This window comes from Epinephelus moara, chromosome 4, assembly GCF_006386435.1.
Source record: "Epinephelus moara isolate mb chromosome 4, YSFRI_EMoa_1.0, whole genome shotgun sequence".
NCBI lineage: Eukaryota > Metazoa > Chordata > Actinopteri > Perciformes > Serranidae > Epinephelus > Epinephelus moara.
The window spans coordinates 41,661,485-41,675,956 of record NC_065509.1 but is presented as its reverse complement, the minus strand read 5'-3'; the positions used below and the strand labels follow the sequence as shown (position 1 = coordinate 41,675,956).

At 44.2% G+C, this 14,472-nt stretch overlaps 1 protein-coding gene across 1 annotated transcript in view; it reads left to right on the top strand.

Annotated features, from left to right (window-relative positions):
* The first annotated feature begins 8,775 nt into the window (after window positions 1-8,775).
* LOC126389240 (diacylglycerol kinase theta) overlaps window positions 8,776-14,472 on the top strand; it is a 41,119-nt gene continuing 35,422 nt past the window's right edge. The window contains exon 1 of the mRNA XM_050042814.1: window positions 8,776-9,928. Within this exon, the coding sequence (XP_049898771.1) occupies window positions 9,703-9,928 (226 nt within the window). The 5' untranslated portion in view covers window positions 8,776-9,702. The remainder of the gene's footprint in view (window positions 9,929-14,472) is intronic.

The window sequence follows — 14,472 nt, the reverse complement described above, 5'->3', positions numbered from 1 at the left end:
TTAATAAAACCCTTCATTTAAAAACTGCATTTTGTGTTTACTTGTGTTATCTTTGACTAATGTTTAAATTTGTTTGATGATCTGAAACATTTAAGTGTGGAAAACATGCAAAAAAGTAAGAAATCAGGAAGGGGGCAAACACTTTTTCACACCACTGTATATATAATTGGATTGTAATTATTTATGTATTAATATGTTGTGTGTCACTTTAATGTTACAGCTAGTAAAGGTGGAGTTCATTTTACTGATAATTTATTAGTTTATTATATTTGTTTTAATAATCTCAATCTGCAAAGTATCTTACATTATGAAATGTAGTGCTGTGAAAAGTAGAATATATCCCTCTGAGATGTTGTGGAGTAGATGTATAAAGTAGCATTGACTGGAAATATTCAAGTAAAGTACAAAAACACTCAAACTGTACTTAGTTACAGTAGTTTATTAAATGTATTCAGTTAATTAGTGGACCCCTGCCATAGATGAAAAAATAACAGCAGCACTAACAGTGTGTTGTACGACAATATAGCTCAAATGTGAGGATTAAAGTTTCTTAAACACGTTCAAACCTTTCACCAACATAATAAAAGGGAGAAAATTAAGTTTACACTGTGCAGAGATCAGCTGGAGGTGATTCAATCAAATGAGCAGCAACCACACAACAACACAACAACACAGAGTGTGATGGAGCAAAATGAGTCATATGAGAGAATTATTGTAGTAACAAAAACAAATCAAGAGGTTTGACTGTCCCACACTGACATCCAGTGGTCATGCACAGCAGGTACAACTCTGTCTGCACATATGAAGCGCACTGCAAAACAATAGCATTTAGCATTGTAGCAACAGTTATCATGGAATTAAAGATCCCCTTAGCACCACCCTGAATAGTATTTATTCTGCATGAAATACCTTCACATTCATCTTGACATGCTAGTGTGACTGAAGCCTCCAACAGTGCATGGGCCATGTTCAAAAGGCTTAAAGGCATTTGGCCCCTTAAATAATCCTGGAGTGCCTCCTTGTGGCCACAAATAAAACACCCTGGACTGAGCTATTGCCGCCCCATCATCATCCATATATCTGGAAAATCATCACACAGACAGGATATTATTTACAAAATGTATCGTGTTGCTCAGATTACATTGCAGCCAGGGGATAGGATATCTCCTTCCTTTGGGCTCCTGCTCATAGATGGGTAGAGGTAAATGAAAAAGCAGACATATTGGCTAAACTATTATAAAGGATGATATGCACAAACCTGGCAGGAATACTGGGACTTCAGTGACACTGTGACACTCAACCTGAGGTTTCTTTATACATAGGAAGTCTTAAGTTTGGGCTCACATAACCCACACCTTCTCTGTCACAGGCTGTGGAGCTGAGGATGGTGATGCTGAGACAAGACAACACCAAGGAGAAATTGGGGAATTCCCTCCAGCAGCTGGGAGTAATCAAGGCCTCAGCCAGCTGCGCATGTGATGGTGTTTGTGTTTAGTTGTGGTTTGCATGTTGTCAAAGATATGACTGTGATGGTATGGCTGTGTAATAATATCACACTTTATTAAAGTGTTAAAGGCAATGTCACAATTTGTGCTTTTGTCTACATGTTTGAAGATGTGGCTGACATGACAACCCAGAGTTTGAAGGACGTCTCCATGGACAACCTCTGACCATGCTTTGTGTTGTTGTTGAGTTTCTGCATGTTGTTTGGTCTTAGTTCTGAAATTACAGTTTTATTGGCAATATGTGTTGTGCTGTTTGTTGTGGGTTTGTTTTGAGGATATGTGTATAGTTTAGAAAGTTAAAGGAGGGTGACCAGATGTTCCCATTTTCTGGGGACAGTCCCTGTTTTTGGTGGTCTGTCTGCAAGGCGGCCAACTCTCATGCATTGACTGTGACAACAACAGAGCAAGTGGAGCAAATAAATCCCCATTATTCAATCAGAGGAGTCATGCTTACCACGCCTTTTTTGGAAGGAGACCAGAGAACCTCAGTCAGGTTTAAACTCTCTGAAAAACAATGAGGTACCTGAAAGTGATATGAAATATTAAACTGGAAAAACATCAGTAAGCTCCTCTGAATGTGCGAGAAGCTTTGACCACAAGAGACGTCTGCAGAAACACATTGGAGTCCACACAGGGGAGAAACCCTTCAGTTGCTCCGTCTGTGGTGAAACATTTGCAAAACTGACCCTTAAGAGTTCACACAAGAGGAAAACTTTTTAGCTGCTCAGTTTGTAAAACAAGTTTCAATACTAGAGGAGTTTTATGAGAATTTACTGGAGAGAAACCATTTGATTGTTCACTGTGTGGTTAAAGGTTCACATAACACAAACACGCTTCTCTGTCCACACAGGAGAAACCATTTAGTTGCTGCGTTTGGAGCCTATCCCAGCTGACACTGGGTGAGAGGCAGGGTTCACCCTGGACAGGTCACCAGACTATCACAGGGCTGACACATAGAGACAGACAACCATTCACACTCACATTCACACCTACGGACAATTTAGAGTCACCAATTAACCTGCATGTCTTTGGACTGTGGGAGGAAACTGGAGCACCTGGAGGAAACCCACGCTGACACAGGGAAAACATGCAAACTCCACAAGAGCTAAAGACATACTGCTATACTCTGTCCATTGATCCCAATTACTGTAATTTTAGTTGCTGTGTGTCCCCTTGCTCACCAGTGGTGGAATGTAACTGAGTACATTTATTCTAAATTTGAGGAACTTTTACTTTACTTGAGTATTCTAATCTCATACAACCTTCTATTTAGGGCGTGCTACAGTATGCTAATAGGTTACTTATAATCAGGTGGAATTCATCATTCAACACAGCTGTGTAAAAGCAGATTTCATTTAAGAGCATTTGGTGCATCTGGAGTTGACTTCCGTTATATTTTCTCTTACTAGAAAAATTAAGAAAAACTATGACAGAAATTTAAAAGAATGTTGCTGAATGATTTTAGTAGAAAATCAAATTGAGAAGTTTTACTGTTCAACACTGACATCTAGTGGTCATGTACAGCAGGTACAACTCTGTTGAGGCACAAATAGTGTACTGCAAAACAATAACATTATTTATTTATTATAACAGTTATAATGGAATTAAAGAATTCCCTCAGCACCACCCTGAGGACCTGAAGAGATTATATGGATAATTGGTAATTTATATCATGTACTAAGACAGGTTTTTGTAAGATAGATATTTGGTAATTACTATTATAACATATACATGGGTTATTTTTGTGTGACAAAGGTAATAACTATGGCATATTTTAAAAAGGCTTAGGAATAGGTTTACCTATATAAGGAAGGTATCTGTTTCATTTCACTCAATGACTGAGGGAGAAGGCGTGGGATTTTAGATTTCGAAGTATATACTTCCTCCCACTCCTTTTGAATGTGTGAATCAAAGTAAGAGTGCACTGACAGTTGCTTTTCATTATTTGCAAATATTACTTATTTCTTTCTGTCTGCTTGTTTGTATGTTCATGTCTTTTTGATTGTATGACTGAAGACTGCAACAGTGGAGGTCTAAAATTACATTTATAACTACTTTTATTTAAACCTCAGAGCCCAGATGTGAAGTTTGGAAGTCTGCTGTTATTTTAAAATACGTTGCTGAAAATGTTTATTTTTCATTCTTAACACTTTAAGGTACAACACATTTTGAGTCACTATATCTTTATGAAAAATGTTTGAACTTAACTCAACCTGACTGAGCTATCTCTACCTTTTGGTTCAGCTATGTTATGCTAATAAATTCACTAGATGTCGCTGTGTCCTTAAATAGTTTGTCTTTTCACTCATCCAGGAAGTTAGTCACACAAAAAAGTCACTCCAGACATGAGGGCTCTGTGTGGTCGGATTTTGGAAATCACTGTCTGACATTAAGGTGAAGCGATGAAAATATTCTCAATACAATGTACACTTAAACTTTTTGGTGGGACTTTTAGGTGGTTCAAATTTGTTTTAGCAGTAGCTTAGCTTTCGTGTCAGACTCATAACACAACATACTGTCTATGGCAGTGGCGTAAGGTAATTAACATGGGCCCCAGTGCATGCTAGTTACTAGCTATATGGCACACACAGTGACATCACTGGAGCCAAAGGAATCTAATTTATGGAGCTTTGCTACTTTTCCCTCCTGTCCTGTGCTCAGCTCTGTCAGTCTTGACAGATTTTGCACCTAAACTAGCTCCTGTATTGTGTCGTCTTGTCACATGACCAAATAAAGATTTGACATTAGACAACATCAACATATATGTTACCCAACAATCACCACTGCAGACCTGTATGTAACAGGGTCAATTATACAGATGTAACATGTGAAACAAAGAAAAGAAAAGAAAAGAAAAGAAAAGAAAAGCATGACAGAGATGGGTTTGCATTTTTGAGGGTACACAGCCCATAACAAATGGTACCATTTTTAATTTGATGTGAGTTCCTATGTGAACACAGTCGTAGCTACGAGGTGGCAATCTGAACCATTCACAAGAGCCCCCCCTGCCCCCCCCCCCCCAACCCCACCAGCCCCAGTGCAAAAGAAAAGGGTTTTTTTTTCTTGTAATCTTCCCATGGTTAAGCCACTCTCTTCATCTGCTGGCCCTGCGGTGTCTCCCTGGCAGAGCAGGGCTGCTATTGTGACTATTCACTTGTTGCACACAGTTTAATTTGCACTACTGTATTTTATCTGCACTATTTATACTACAGGATTTTTATTGCACTTTTTATGATTACCTCCTCGGCTAGTGCAACCTTAAGGAGTTTTTATTCTTTTAGCCTTACCTGATATGATAAAGTTGATGTATTTATTTCACCCAGTAGTCATAATTGCATATTATGTTATTCAAATCTGCGCCTTGCGTACTACATGGCTGTGGGTCTTGTTTATATATGATGGTTGTATCTGCTATGCAGCTTGTCGCACTATGTGCCCAAAACAAATTTCCCGCTTGGGACAATAAAGTTTATCTTATCTTGTCTTATCTTACACTGCCTGCACTGTCTATATTTACGCACCTGGTCTATGGATAAATATCCCATACAATCTCACTTTAAAAAAAATCTGGGGGCGTCGGTGGCTTAGTGGTAGAGCAGGCAGCCCATGTACAAGGCTGTTGCCGCAGCGGCCCGGGTTCGAGTCCAGCCTGTGGCCCTTTGCTGCATGTCATCCCCTCTCTCTCTGCCCCTTTCACACTTAACTGTCCTGTCCATTAAAGGCAAAAAAATGCCCAAAAATGTCTTTAAAAAAAAAAAAAAAAAATCAGAACTACCCCTTTAAAATGCTGCTGTCTCTTTATTAGTTTCTATCGTGGGTTTTGTCACAGTTTGTGTTTTCTGAGCAGTTAGTAATGCATCCGCTCTGTCTGCAGCTCTTTCTTCACTTGTTGCACCACAGTCCTGGTGACACAATGCAAGATGACCAAAAACACCACATATCATGAGAAGAGGTTTCTCAGTGCGAGTATTTTAAAACATTGTGCAGGGCATCTGTGCAATAATATTGCACAGGACTTTTGTGCAAGTACTTTAGGTCGGGCATCTGGGCAACACTTGGGTCTAGGGGTCAGGGGTCGGCAACCTTTACGATCAAAAGAGACATTTTTGACTAATATAATTTTAAAAATCTGTCTGGAGCTGCAAAACATATTTGAGCTTGATATGACGGTAGCACAGCCTGTTGAGTCTAAATGAACCTATCAACATTATTAATAAGTCTAAATGAGCATTCATTAACGTTTTACCACAAGATGGCTCCTCTGCAGCGGGCTCTTCCTGACGGACCGGCCACAGACAGTGAGGTGTGGGACCCTAACATCCACCACTCAAACACTGAGCACAGGTTCGCCTCAGGGCTGTGTGTTAAGCCCTTTCCTGTGCGCCCTATACACATACGACTGTGCCCCCCTCCACCACTCTAACATCATTGTCAAATTCGCGGACGACACAACAGTGGTGGGCCTCATCTCTGGTGGTGATGAGACAGCACACAGGGAGGAGGTCCAGAGGCCCGCAGCCTGGTGCTCAGCGAATAACCTCCTGCTGACTGCCAGCACAACCAAGGAGATGGTGATGGACCGGAGGAGGAAGAGAGCTGACCCTGCCCCACTACAGATAGAGGGCGTCTGTGTGGAGGGAGTCTCCTCTTTTAGGTTTCTTGGGGTGCATGTGGCTGATAACCTAACGTGGTCCACCAACATTTCAGCAGTAGTTGGAGAGGCCCAGCAGAGGCTACACTTCCTAAGGCTGCTAAGGAAATGTGACGTGGATGTGCATCTGCTGCGCTCCTTCTACCGTTCCACCATAGAAAGTGTGCTGACATACTGCCTCACTATATGGTACCCAGGTTGNGTGGCTGATAACCTAACGTGGTCCACCAACATTTCAGCAGTAGTTGGAGAGGCCCAGCAGAGGCTACACTTCCTAAGGCTGCTAAGGAAATGTGACCATAGAAAGTGTGCTGACATACTGCCTCACTATATGGTACCCAGGTTGCACAGCCAAGGAAAGGAAAGCCCTGCAAGGGGTCATTAAATCAGCGCAGAGAATCAGTGGCTGCCCTCTGACCTCGTTGGAAGACATAGCAAATACGCGAGCGCTAAACAGGGACAAGAAGATCCTGTCTGACCCATCCCACCCAGGCCATGGTCTCTTCAATCTCCTGCCCTCTGGGAACCGATACAGGGTATTGGAGAGCAGGACAAACCGGCTTAGAAGCACCTTCTATCCATGGGCAATCAGACTTTTGGACACTTGGTCTCCAAAGCTAGCCTAACTCAGGACACTCAAGACAAGCTACTGCTATCCACCTTATTCCTGAGGGCATGACTGTAGAAATGATTATGTGCGTGACTTCCAGTGAGGTAGTGGAAGTAGCAGTAAGCTAGTTAGTCCCATAGACTGTCTGTGGTTAGTCCCACTGGCTACTCTTGGCAGCTAACCGCCAACGCTGGTTCTTTTCCAAAAATAATTTGCCTTCAGTTTCACAAATACTGATTTATTTTTTAACAAATATTTAACGAATGTTAACTTAGCATTTTCCAAAATGTCTATGCGGAGCTCTGGTACCTGTTGCACTGTCTGTCTGAGCTACATTTTTGTCTTCAGCAACTGTGTGTTGAACATGTGACCAGAACAAAAAAGGGATCGTTCCTGTTGCCATGGTTACCATTGATATGAGAAATAAAACCACAAGAGTTCCAATGAGACATAGCGAAAAAGTATTAAATCAGAATTTGCAGAAGAGAACGACACGTAGACTGACAGGTCCGTCACTCAGCGTCAGTACATGATATCCCCGTCTGACTTCAGTCTCAACCTACATTAGAAAATAAACTGTGAAATATGTATTTAGTCATTAGGGCTGAGAATGTGTTACTGATTTACCATACTTCCTTTATATCATATAAAAACATGAATTTATTTTACTCCTACTTTATATTAGGCTACTATTACTGAAGGCTGCTGCTAAATTCCGCTTCGTGTTTCGCTCAGAACAGTCTTTAATAAATCAGAAGGTTAATTGTTAAAGGTTTACGCAGACGAGCGGAGGGTTAGCTGGGAAACATCACATTTATTCACTTTACATGGAGCTACAGTTAATACTGAATTATGTGTTAGTGTCTCTTAATAAGTCATCAGAAATCATAGATCATCTTTAGAAGGAGCAGATGTTACCTCAAGCTAGCTCGGGCCATGTTAAAGCTAACAATATTTTAACGGAGCAAGATGAGCTAATTGCTAGTGCGCAACAAACCTCAATGCTTTGAGCCGGCTGTCAGAGATGGCAGAGGTATGATCACATGATCCTGTTTGAGCTATAACAGGTGGCGTGTTCCACGTTTTATTTCCCAGTTGCTCTTGGAAAGATTAAACAGAGTACTGTGAACAAACTGTTACCATTGGAAATTGCCGGTTTTGGTTCAACACTTGAAGTTGCAACCATAACTCACACGAGGTATCATGAGGGCGAGGAATAAGGTGGATAGAGGTTTGGCAACATGCAGAGGAACAGATGTATGACGCACATTTTAGTTGATGAAATGTTAAAACAGTTTTCTTATTTGGTGTAAAGGCTGCACACTTTTACAGTTGGAGAATGTAAGAACTTTACAACGATGGTAAATGAACATTAAAATGTTGAAGAATTAAAGTTCTTCATGTACTTCTTTTTGTCAAAACCACAGGAAGCCATTGGAGAGAGGCGAAAGAGCTTCATGTGGCTCTGGAGTCGCAGGTTGCCTACCCCTGGTCTAGGACATCCTGTAATACTCTTGGGTTGTATGGAACTGGGGTTATAATGTAACTGTACTGTAGTTTGATTGTGTGGCCGTGTCATGTTCTCTCGAATGTCCAGGACAAATTTCCCTTAAGGGGGAGAATAAAAGCTAATCTAATCTGATCTATTTTCATAATAAAACCAAGCTGACGGTCACAAGATCTTCATCAGGGTGAATGTTTGGATGAATCCGAGCTCTCAGGGTTTAAATATAGACACACAAATAAAAGAAATTCTCCAGAAAACAACAGTAAAACAGAGGAAGGAGATGAGTGGAGAAAAAGAGGAAGGAAAGGTGACATAAAAATAGGCTGAATGTTGAGGAATCATCGTGAGATTCAGAGGAACCCCAATGACGAAGAGGAAGGGAAGGGCGGAAGGGAAGGAGACGAGGAGAGGGGATGAAGCGGAGGGAGGAGGAGGAGGAGGAGGAGGAGGAGGAGTAAATCAGTGTTGGAGACTCTGACGCGGAAGAAGAATCAGCCCCGGAGAAGGAAGCAGAAAACCCAAAATGAAAGCGCCCCCCCCTCCAGCTCTCTTCACACTTGTTGAATAACGTTTATCTCCAGCCCTGCGGCGGGTTTTGGACATTTCTCCACCCGGCTTCTGGCGTCTGTCTCCCGGGTGTGGACGGGCAGGTTTGAGGCTGCATGGCTGAGCAGCGCTTTGACTGACAATAACATCCATTTCAAACACTTCACACTGTCGCACACACACACACTCAGCATCCACCTCTACTGGATCGATATTTCATTTTTATTTATTCAGCTGCCCAAGCGGGAGCTCCGGGAATCACAGCGAGCACGGCGCACTGTCCTCGGTGCAGCGCCGCTGGGTGGCACCGCTGTCTCCGGGCGGAGGGACTCTGATCACGGCGTGGTGGACGGATCTCTCCACCGTGAGAAGACGACGTCGAAGAGACTTGAAAACAGAGCACTGCCGCCTCCCTGGATCACCCACACCATTTTTAATAAGGTGGATACGCGATTAATATTTCAGGAGTTAGGTAGGCTGTTTTCTACTCTGTGGGGCGGGAGGCTCTGGGAGGCACGCCGACCGCAGCGCCCTCTCCGCCGGGCAGCACCACTGGGTGGCACCGCTGGGTCCAGCCGGTGAGATGAGTTTCCACCGGGGGTTAGCAAACTAATCTCGTCTGGATCACAAAGTCGTGACCTGGTTGCCTTACTCTGTATTTCTGGACCTGGATAATTAGCTTCTGAGGCAGCGGGGGAAGCTGCAGGACTCACACCGAGCACGGCGCCCTGTCGCCGGGCTGCACCGCCGCGTCCGGCCCGGTGGGATGCCTCGCCACTGGGAGAGGATTATTTTCTAGAGCTCCAGGCTTTTTTCTCCACCTCACCAGTCACACCCGTGCTGTCACGCTCCTGTCAGTGAGTTTGTGTGTAGGTAGGAGGACATGGCGGACTCCGGCCGGGCCAGACCGGCGGACCCTGACGCCGCGGACGGCCGGACAGCGAGTCCTCTGACCGGTAAGAAGAGGGCGCAGCAGTCGCCTGGTCTCCGGCCCAAGTACCAGAGCTCTGCACCGGGCCACTGCCTCAGGAAAGTCACCCTGACCAAACCCACCTTCTGCCACGGCTGCAGCGACTTCATCTGGGGGCTCATCGGCTTCCTCTGTGAAGGTAAGACTGCATAAATATAGTGTTTTATTTATTGTATATTATTCATGATTTATAAGAAAACTTGACCTCATGCCATGCATAAGTGCACACACTGGTATGTGGTCCCAGTTTGGATTGAACCACCAACCTTGGGTGGGTGTGCTGCTGCCTCTGAGCTGCAGGTGACCCTGATCAAGGTGTGTTTGGGTGTGTCCTTCAGCGCCTTCCAGTCAGGCGGTGGTGGGGCTAGGTTTTAACTGACACGTGGGGACTGGATCTCAGATCAGATCTGGATCAGTTCGAAACTTGTTTAAAGGAAAGATACGCAGCGTTTGTTCAGTGTGTCATTGTGACCAAAGTCATTCAGCAGTCACTGAAAGATGCATCATCTGCAGCCTGCAAACACGAGCATCATCTGTTCATCCCTCTTCCTTTCCCCTTTCTTTTCTTTCCTCGTCATTCACTTAATTTCCACTTCCTTTCCTTTCTTCTTTCCTCCTCTGTCCTTCCTCTCCTTTCCTCATTACCTTTCCTTCCTCTGTCCTTTATTTTTATGCCCTGCATTTTTCTGTCCTCCTCTCTCCTTTCATTCACACCACTTTTTCCTTCCCTTCTCACAAAGCCACTTAATTACGAATTCAGCAGGCGAACTGAAGAGCAGATTCAAAACAACCTCATTCAACAGTCACACACACACACACACACACACACACACACACACACACACACAGATTCTCCACTCTGCCCAGTAACACACTGGTTGTCCATGATCAGAGCTGCAGTCAAGTCGTGATTTACTTCCTCGGGGTTGGCATGGAAACAGGAGGTGTGTTTGTTGAGCAGCCAGCGGAGACATGACCATCATCATCATCATCACCATCATCATCCTCACCATCACAAACGGCAGCAGATGCACTCAAAGCTGCAAAACAACAACAACAACAAAAACAACACTGCTGCTCGGCTGGATTATGTAACGTTTTCTTCTTTAAGCCGTCGAGTTGGATTAACAGGAACATGTGATGTCATCAAAGGGCTTCATGTGCCTGAGAATATTTATTATACATTATATTATAAATAAAACACCAACTGCTTTTATTATTAAGGAGATTATGTTCCCTGAAGCTGCAGCTGCACACAGACAGCCCAGCTCTGAGGGATTACTCCAACTTGTCTCTTTATGTTGGTAGTTTTGTCCTTAATTTCTATTAGTAATAATAATTTGTACTCAGACATCTTTAAAAATAAGTCAGAAACAAACCTCCATGTTAGACAAACTCATTTGGACGAGAAAACAAAGACAAACTGTTGTTGTAAACATTAATCACCGCTTCAACTCTGACCCACTGTACTTACTCCGTGCACACTCAGATTTCCTGTATAATGAGGGATTATTACGTCGTTTTAGGTGCGTTCACTCAGTTTGACCTCCTGATGAAATGGTTCAGATATGTGGTTCTCAACCCATTTGGCTTAGATAACTAAAAATGTTTATCTCCTCATCAGAGGTTGCGTACGTCCATTTTTAGAGGTAAAGTGATTTAGTAATGCACAAGAACAAGGCAGAATGTATAGTCATTCTCTCTGTGGACAATATTCAGTATACAGAAGGACTGAATTGCATTTCTACAGTGCTACAGTTTACACAGTAAGAATAAATACAATAAGAAAGACATTGAAAAAACATCTACAGTAAAGTGCAGGTAGTATTTAGCTGTCTTAAGGGTGGCGAAAGAACATGTGTTAAAAGATAGGGATGCACAACAGCATCAACATCAACCGCTTATCTGGGGCCGGGTCGCAAGCCAAGCAAAGTACTCCAGACATCTCTCTCTCCAGCAACGTTTTCCAGCTCCTCCTGGAGGACCCCAAGGTGTTCCCAGGCCAGATGAGATATGTAATCCCTCCAGTGTGTTCTGGGTCTGCCCCGGGGCCTCCTACCAGTGGGACATGCCTGAAACACCTCCAGCGGGAGGCGCCCAGGAGGATCCTGATCAGAAGCCCGAACCACCTCAACTGACCCCTTTCGATGCAAAGGAGCAGTGGCTCTACTCCGAGCTCCCTCCGGATGTCTGAGCTCCTCACCCTGTCTCTAAGGCTGAGCCCAGACACCCTACAGAGGAAACTCATTTTAGCTGCTTGTAGCTGCAATCTCATTCTTTCAGTCACTACCCAGAGCTCCTGACCATAGGTGAGGGTTGGGACGTAGATGGACCAGTAAATCGAAAGCTTCACCTTCTGGCTCAGCTCCATCTTCACTACGACAATCCGACACAGCGCCCGCATCACTGCAGAAGCCGCACCAAACCGCCGATCCATCTCACGCTCCATTCTGCCCTCACTCGTGAACAAGACCCTGAGATACTTGAACTCCCTCGCTTGAGGCAGTAACTCTCTCCTGCAGAGAGCAATCCACCAGTTTCCGACAGAAGACCATGGCCTCAGACTTGGAGGTGCTGACTCTCATCCTCTCACGTTATTTTGGACACTGAATGAATATTACATACATTGAAAAGTATTGTACTTCATGTCTCCCTCTGCTGGAGCCAGACCAGTTTGGCTTAATATCAGTTTTGGCCTTATGCGCCACTGAGACACCTTCCTAGGAGCTCCTGAACGTGACCCCAAACACTGTGTCCAGTTCTCATTAAAGAATAGTGGTTGGTGTGTCTTTCTCATGCTTGGGTCCAATTTCAGAGTTCTGGGAGTTTGAGGGTTCTGCACAGTGTCTTAGCTGTTCCTAGGACTGCACTCTTCTGGACAGAGACCTCAGATGTTGGACCTGGAATCTGCTGGAGCCACTCTCCCAGTTGGGGGTCACAGGCCCCAGTGCTCTGATTACCACTGGGACCACTCTGGACCTCACCTTCCACATCTGTTCCTTCAGTCCTTGGCACTTCCTGATGTTACTGTCAGCTGGTATCGCCACATCTACCACAATTTCCCTCTTCTGCTCCTTGTATCAACAACACTGTGTCTGGTTGGCTAGCTCGCAGATGTTTGTCAGTCTGGAACTTGAAGTCCCTCAGGATCTTAGCCCTGTTGTTCTCCACTACTTTCAGTGGTGTGTCCCATCGGGATTTGGAGATTTCTAGTCCATACTCTGCACAGATGTTCCTGTACACTATCCCAGCCACTTGGTTGTGCCTCTCGGTGTGCGCTGTCCCAGCTTGCATCTTACATCCTGCTACTATGTGCTGGACTGTCTCATGGGCCTCTTTGCACAGCCTGCACCTGGGGTCCTGTCTGCTATGGTGGACCCCTGCCTCTATGGATCTGGTGCCTGTTCATTGTGCTGCCATGATCGAGGCCTCTGTGCTGTCCCTCAGGCCGGCCTTTTCTGGCCACTGGTAGGATTTCTTGATGTCAGCCACTTCCTTTATCTGCAGATGGTACACCCAATAAAGGGGTTTGGTCCTCCATGATATTTCCTCTTCCTCCTCATCACCCTCTGTCTTCTGCTGCCTGAGACACTCTCTGAGCAGGGAGACATCTTCCTGATGTATTCTTGGATGCTCCTTGTTTCATCCTAAATCTTGGCTTGGACACGAACTAATCCTCACCCTCCCTCTTTTCATTTTTATGTCTTGACATCTGCAGCATCCATCTCCTCCTGTGGCCAACTCACTATAACAGCGGGGTATCTGGGGTAACATCTTGATAGCTTGGGTCTTATTCCTCCCATTGAGTTGTACATATATATATACACACACACACACACACACACACATATATGTATATACAGTATATATATATATACATGTTTAGTTTAGTTTTACTCTCTGTTTGATGATCAAGGTGCTTTGGTTAGTTTTAGAGTTGACTGATTTGCAGGATGTATGAAGAGTTGCAAGATCACGCTATGAACGCTATGATTGTCTCCACTGTTGCGTTTTTAAAAAAATGAAAACAAAAATTCCCCAAATATACAGCCCTTTACAAAAAAGGTTAAAATCAACGACTTCAAGCAATAAAAACTAAGATTAACCAAAAACATGGTGGTTAAAGACTGTAACCCTGTGACGTCTTCCACACTCCAAACTCAATTCAGCACACCTGCCTTTATAATTTAAGGTTCCTGAGATGCCAGGTCAGGTGGCACATTAAGCCCCTTTTCCACCGTGCAGTGCGGTACAGTTCAGTTCTGTGCACATTTATTCCATTTCCACAGTGAAAAGTTGTGGATGGTACCAATAGAAGCGTTCCTTAGCGTCCCCATGTTTGGTCCCCCCTCTGCTGGGGTACCTAGCACACAGATCTGGTACTAAAAGGTGGAGCTGTGAACACTGCAGTCTGATTGGTCAGTAGAGGACGGTCACTCTGCTCAGGGCTGAGTTGTGTCTGGTTTAGAGGCTCATGTAACCGCTGTTCATACTGTGGAGAGTTTTATTAGTAAAATGTAACTATAAAGCCCAGTGTCCACACTTTGGGTACAGCACCTTTGGGACCAGCAGTAACCCTTCAGACATGGTACCTAGACCCTCGGTGTGTTCAGACAGTCCTCTTAAATGTGGGCGGGGTTGTTGTCACTCACTGCTCCGTCCATCACTCGCTGTATTTCCTCA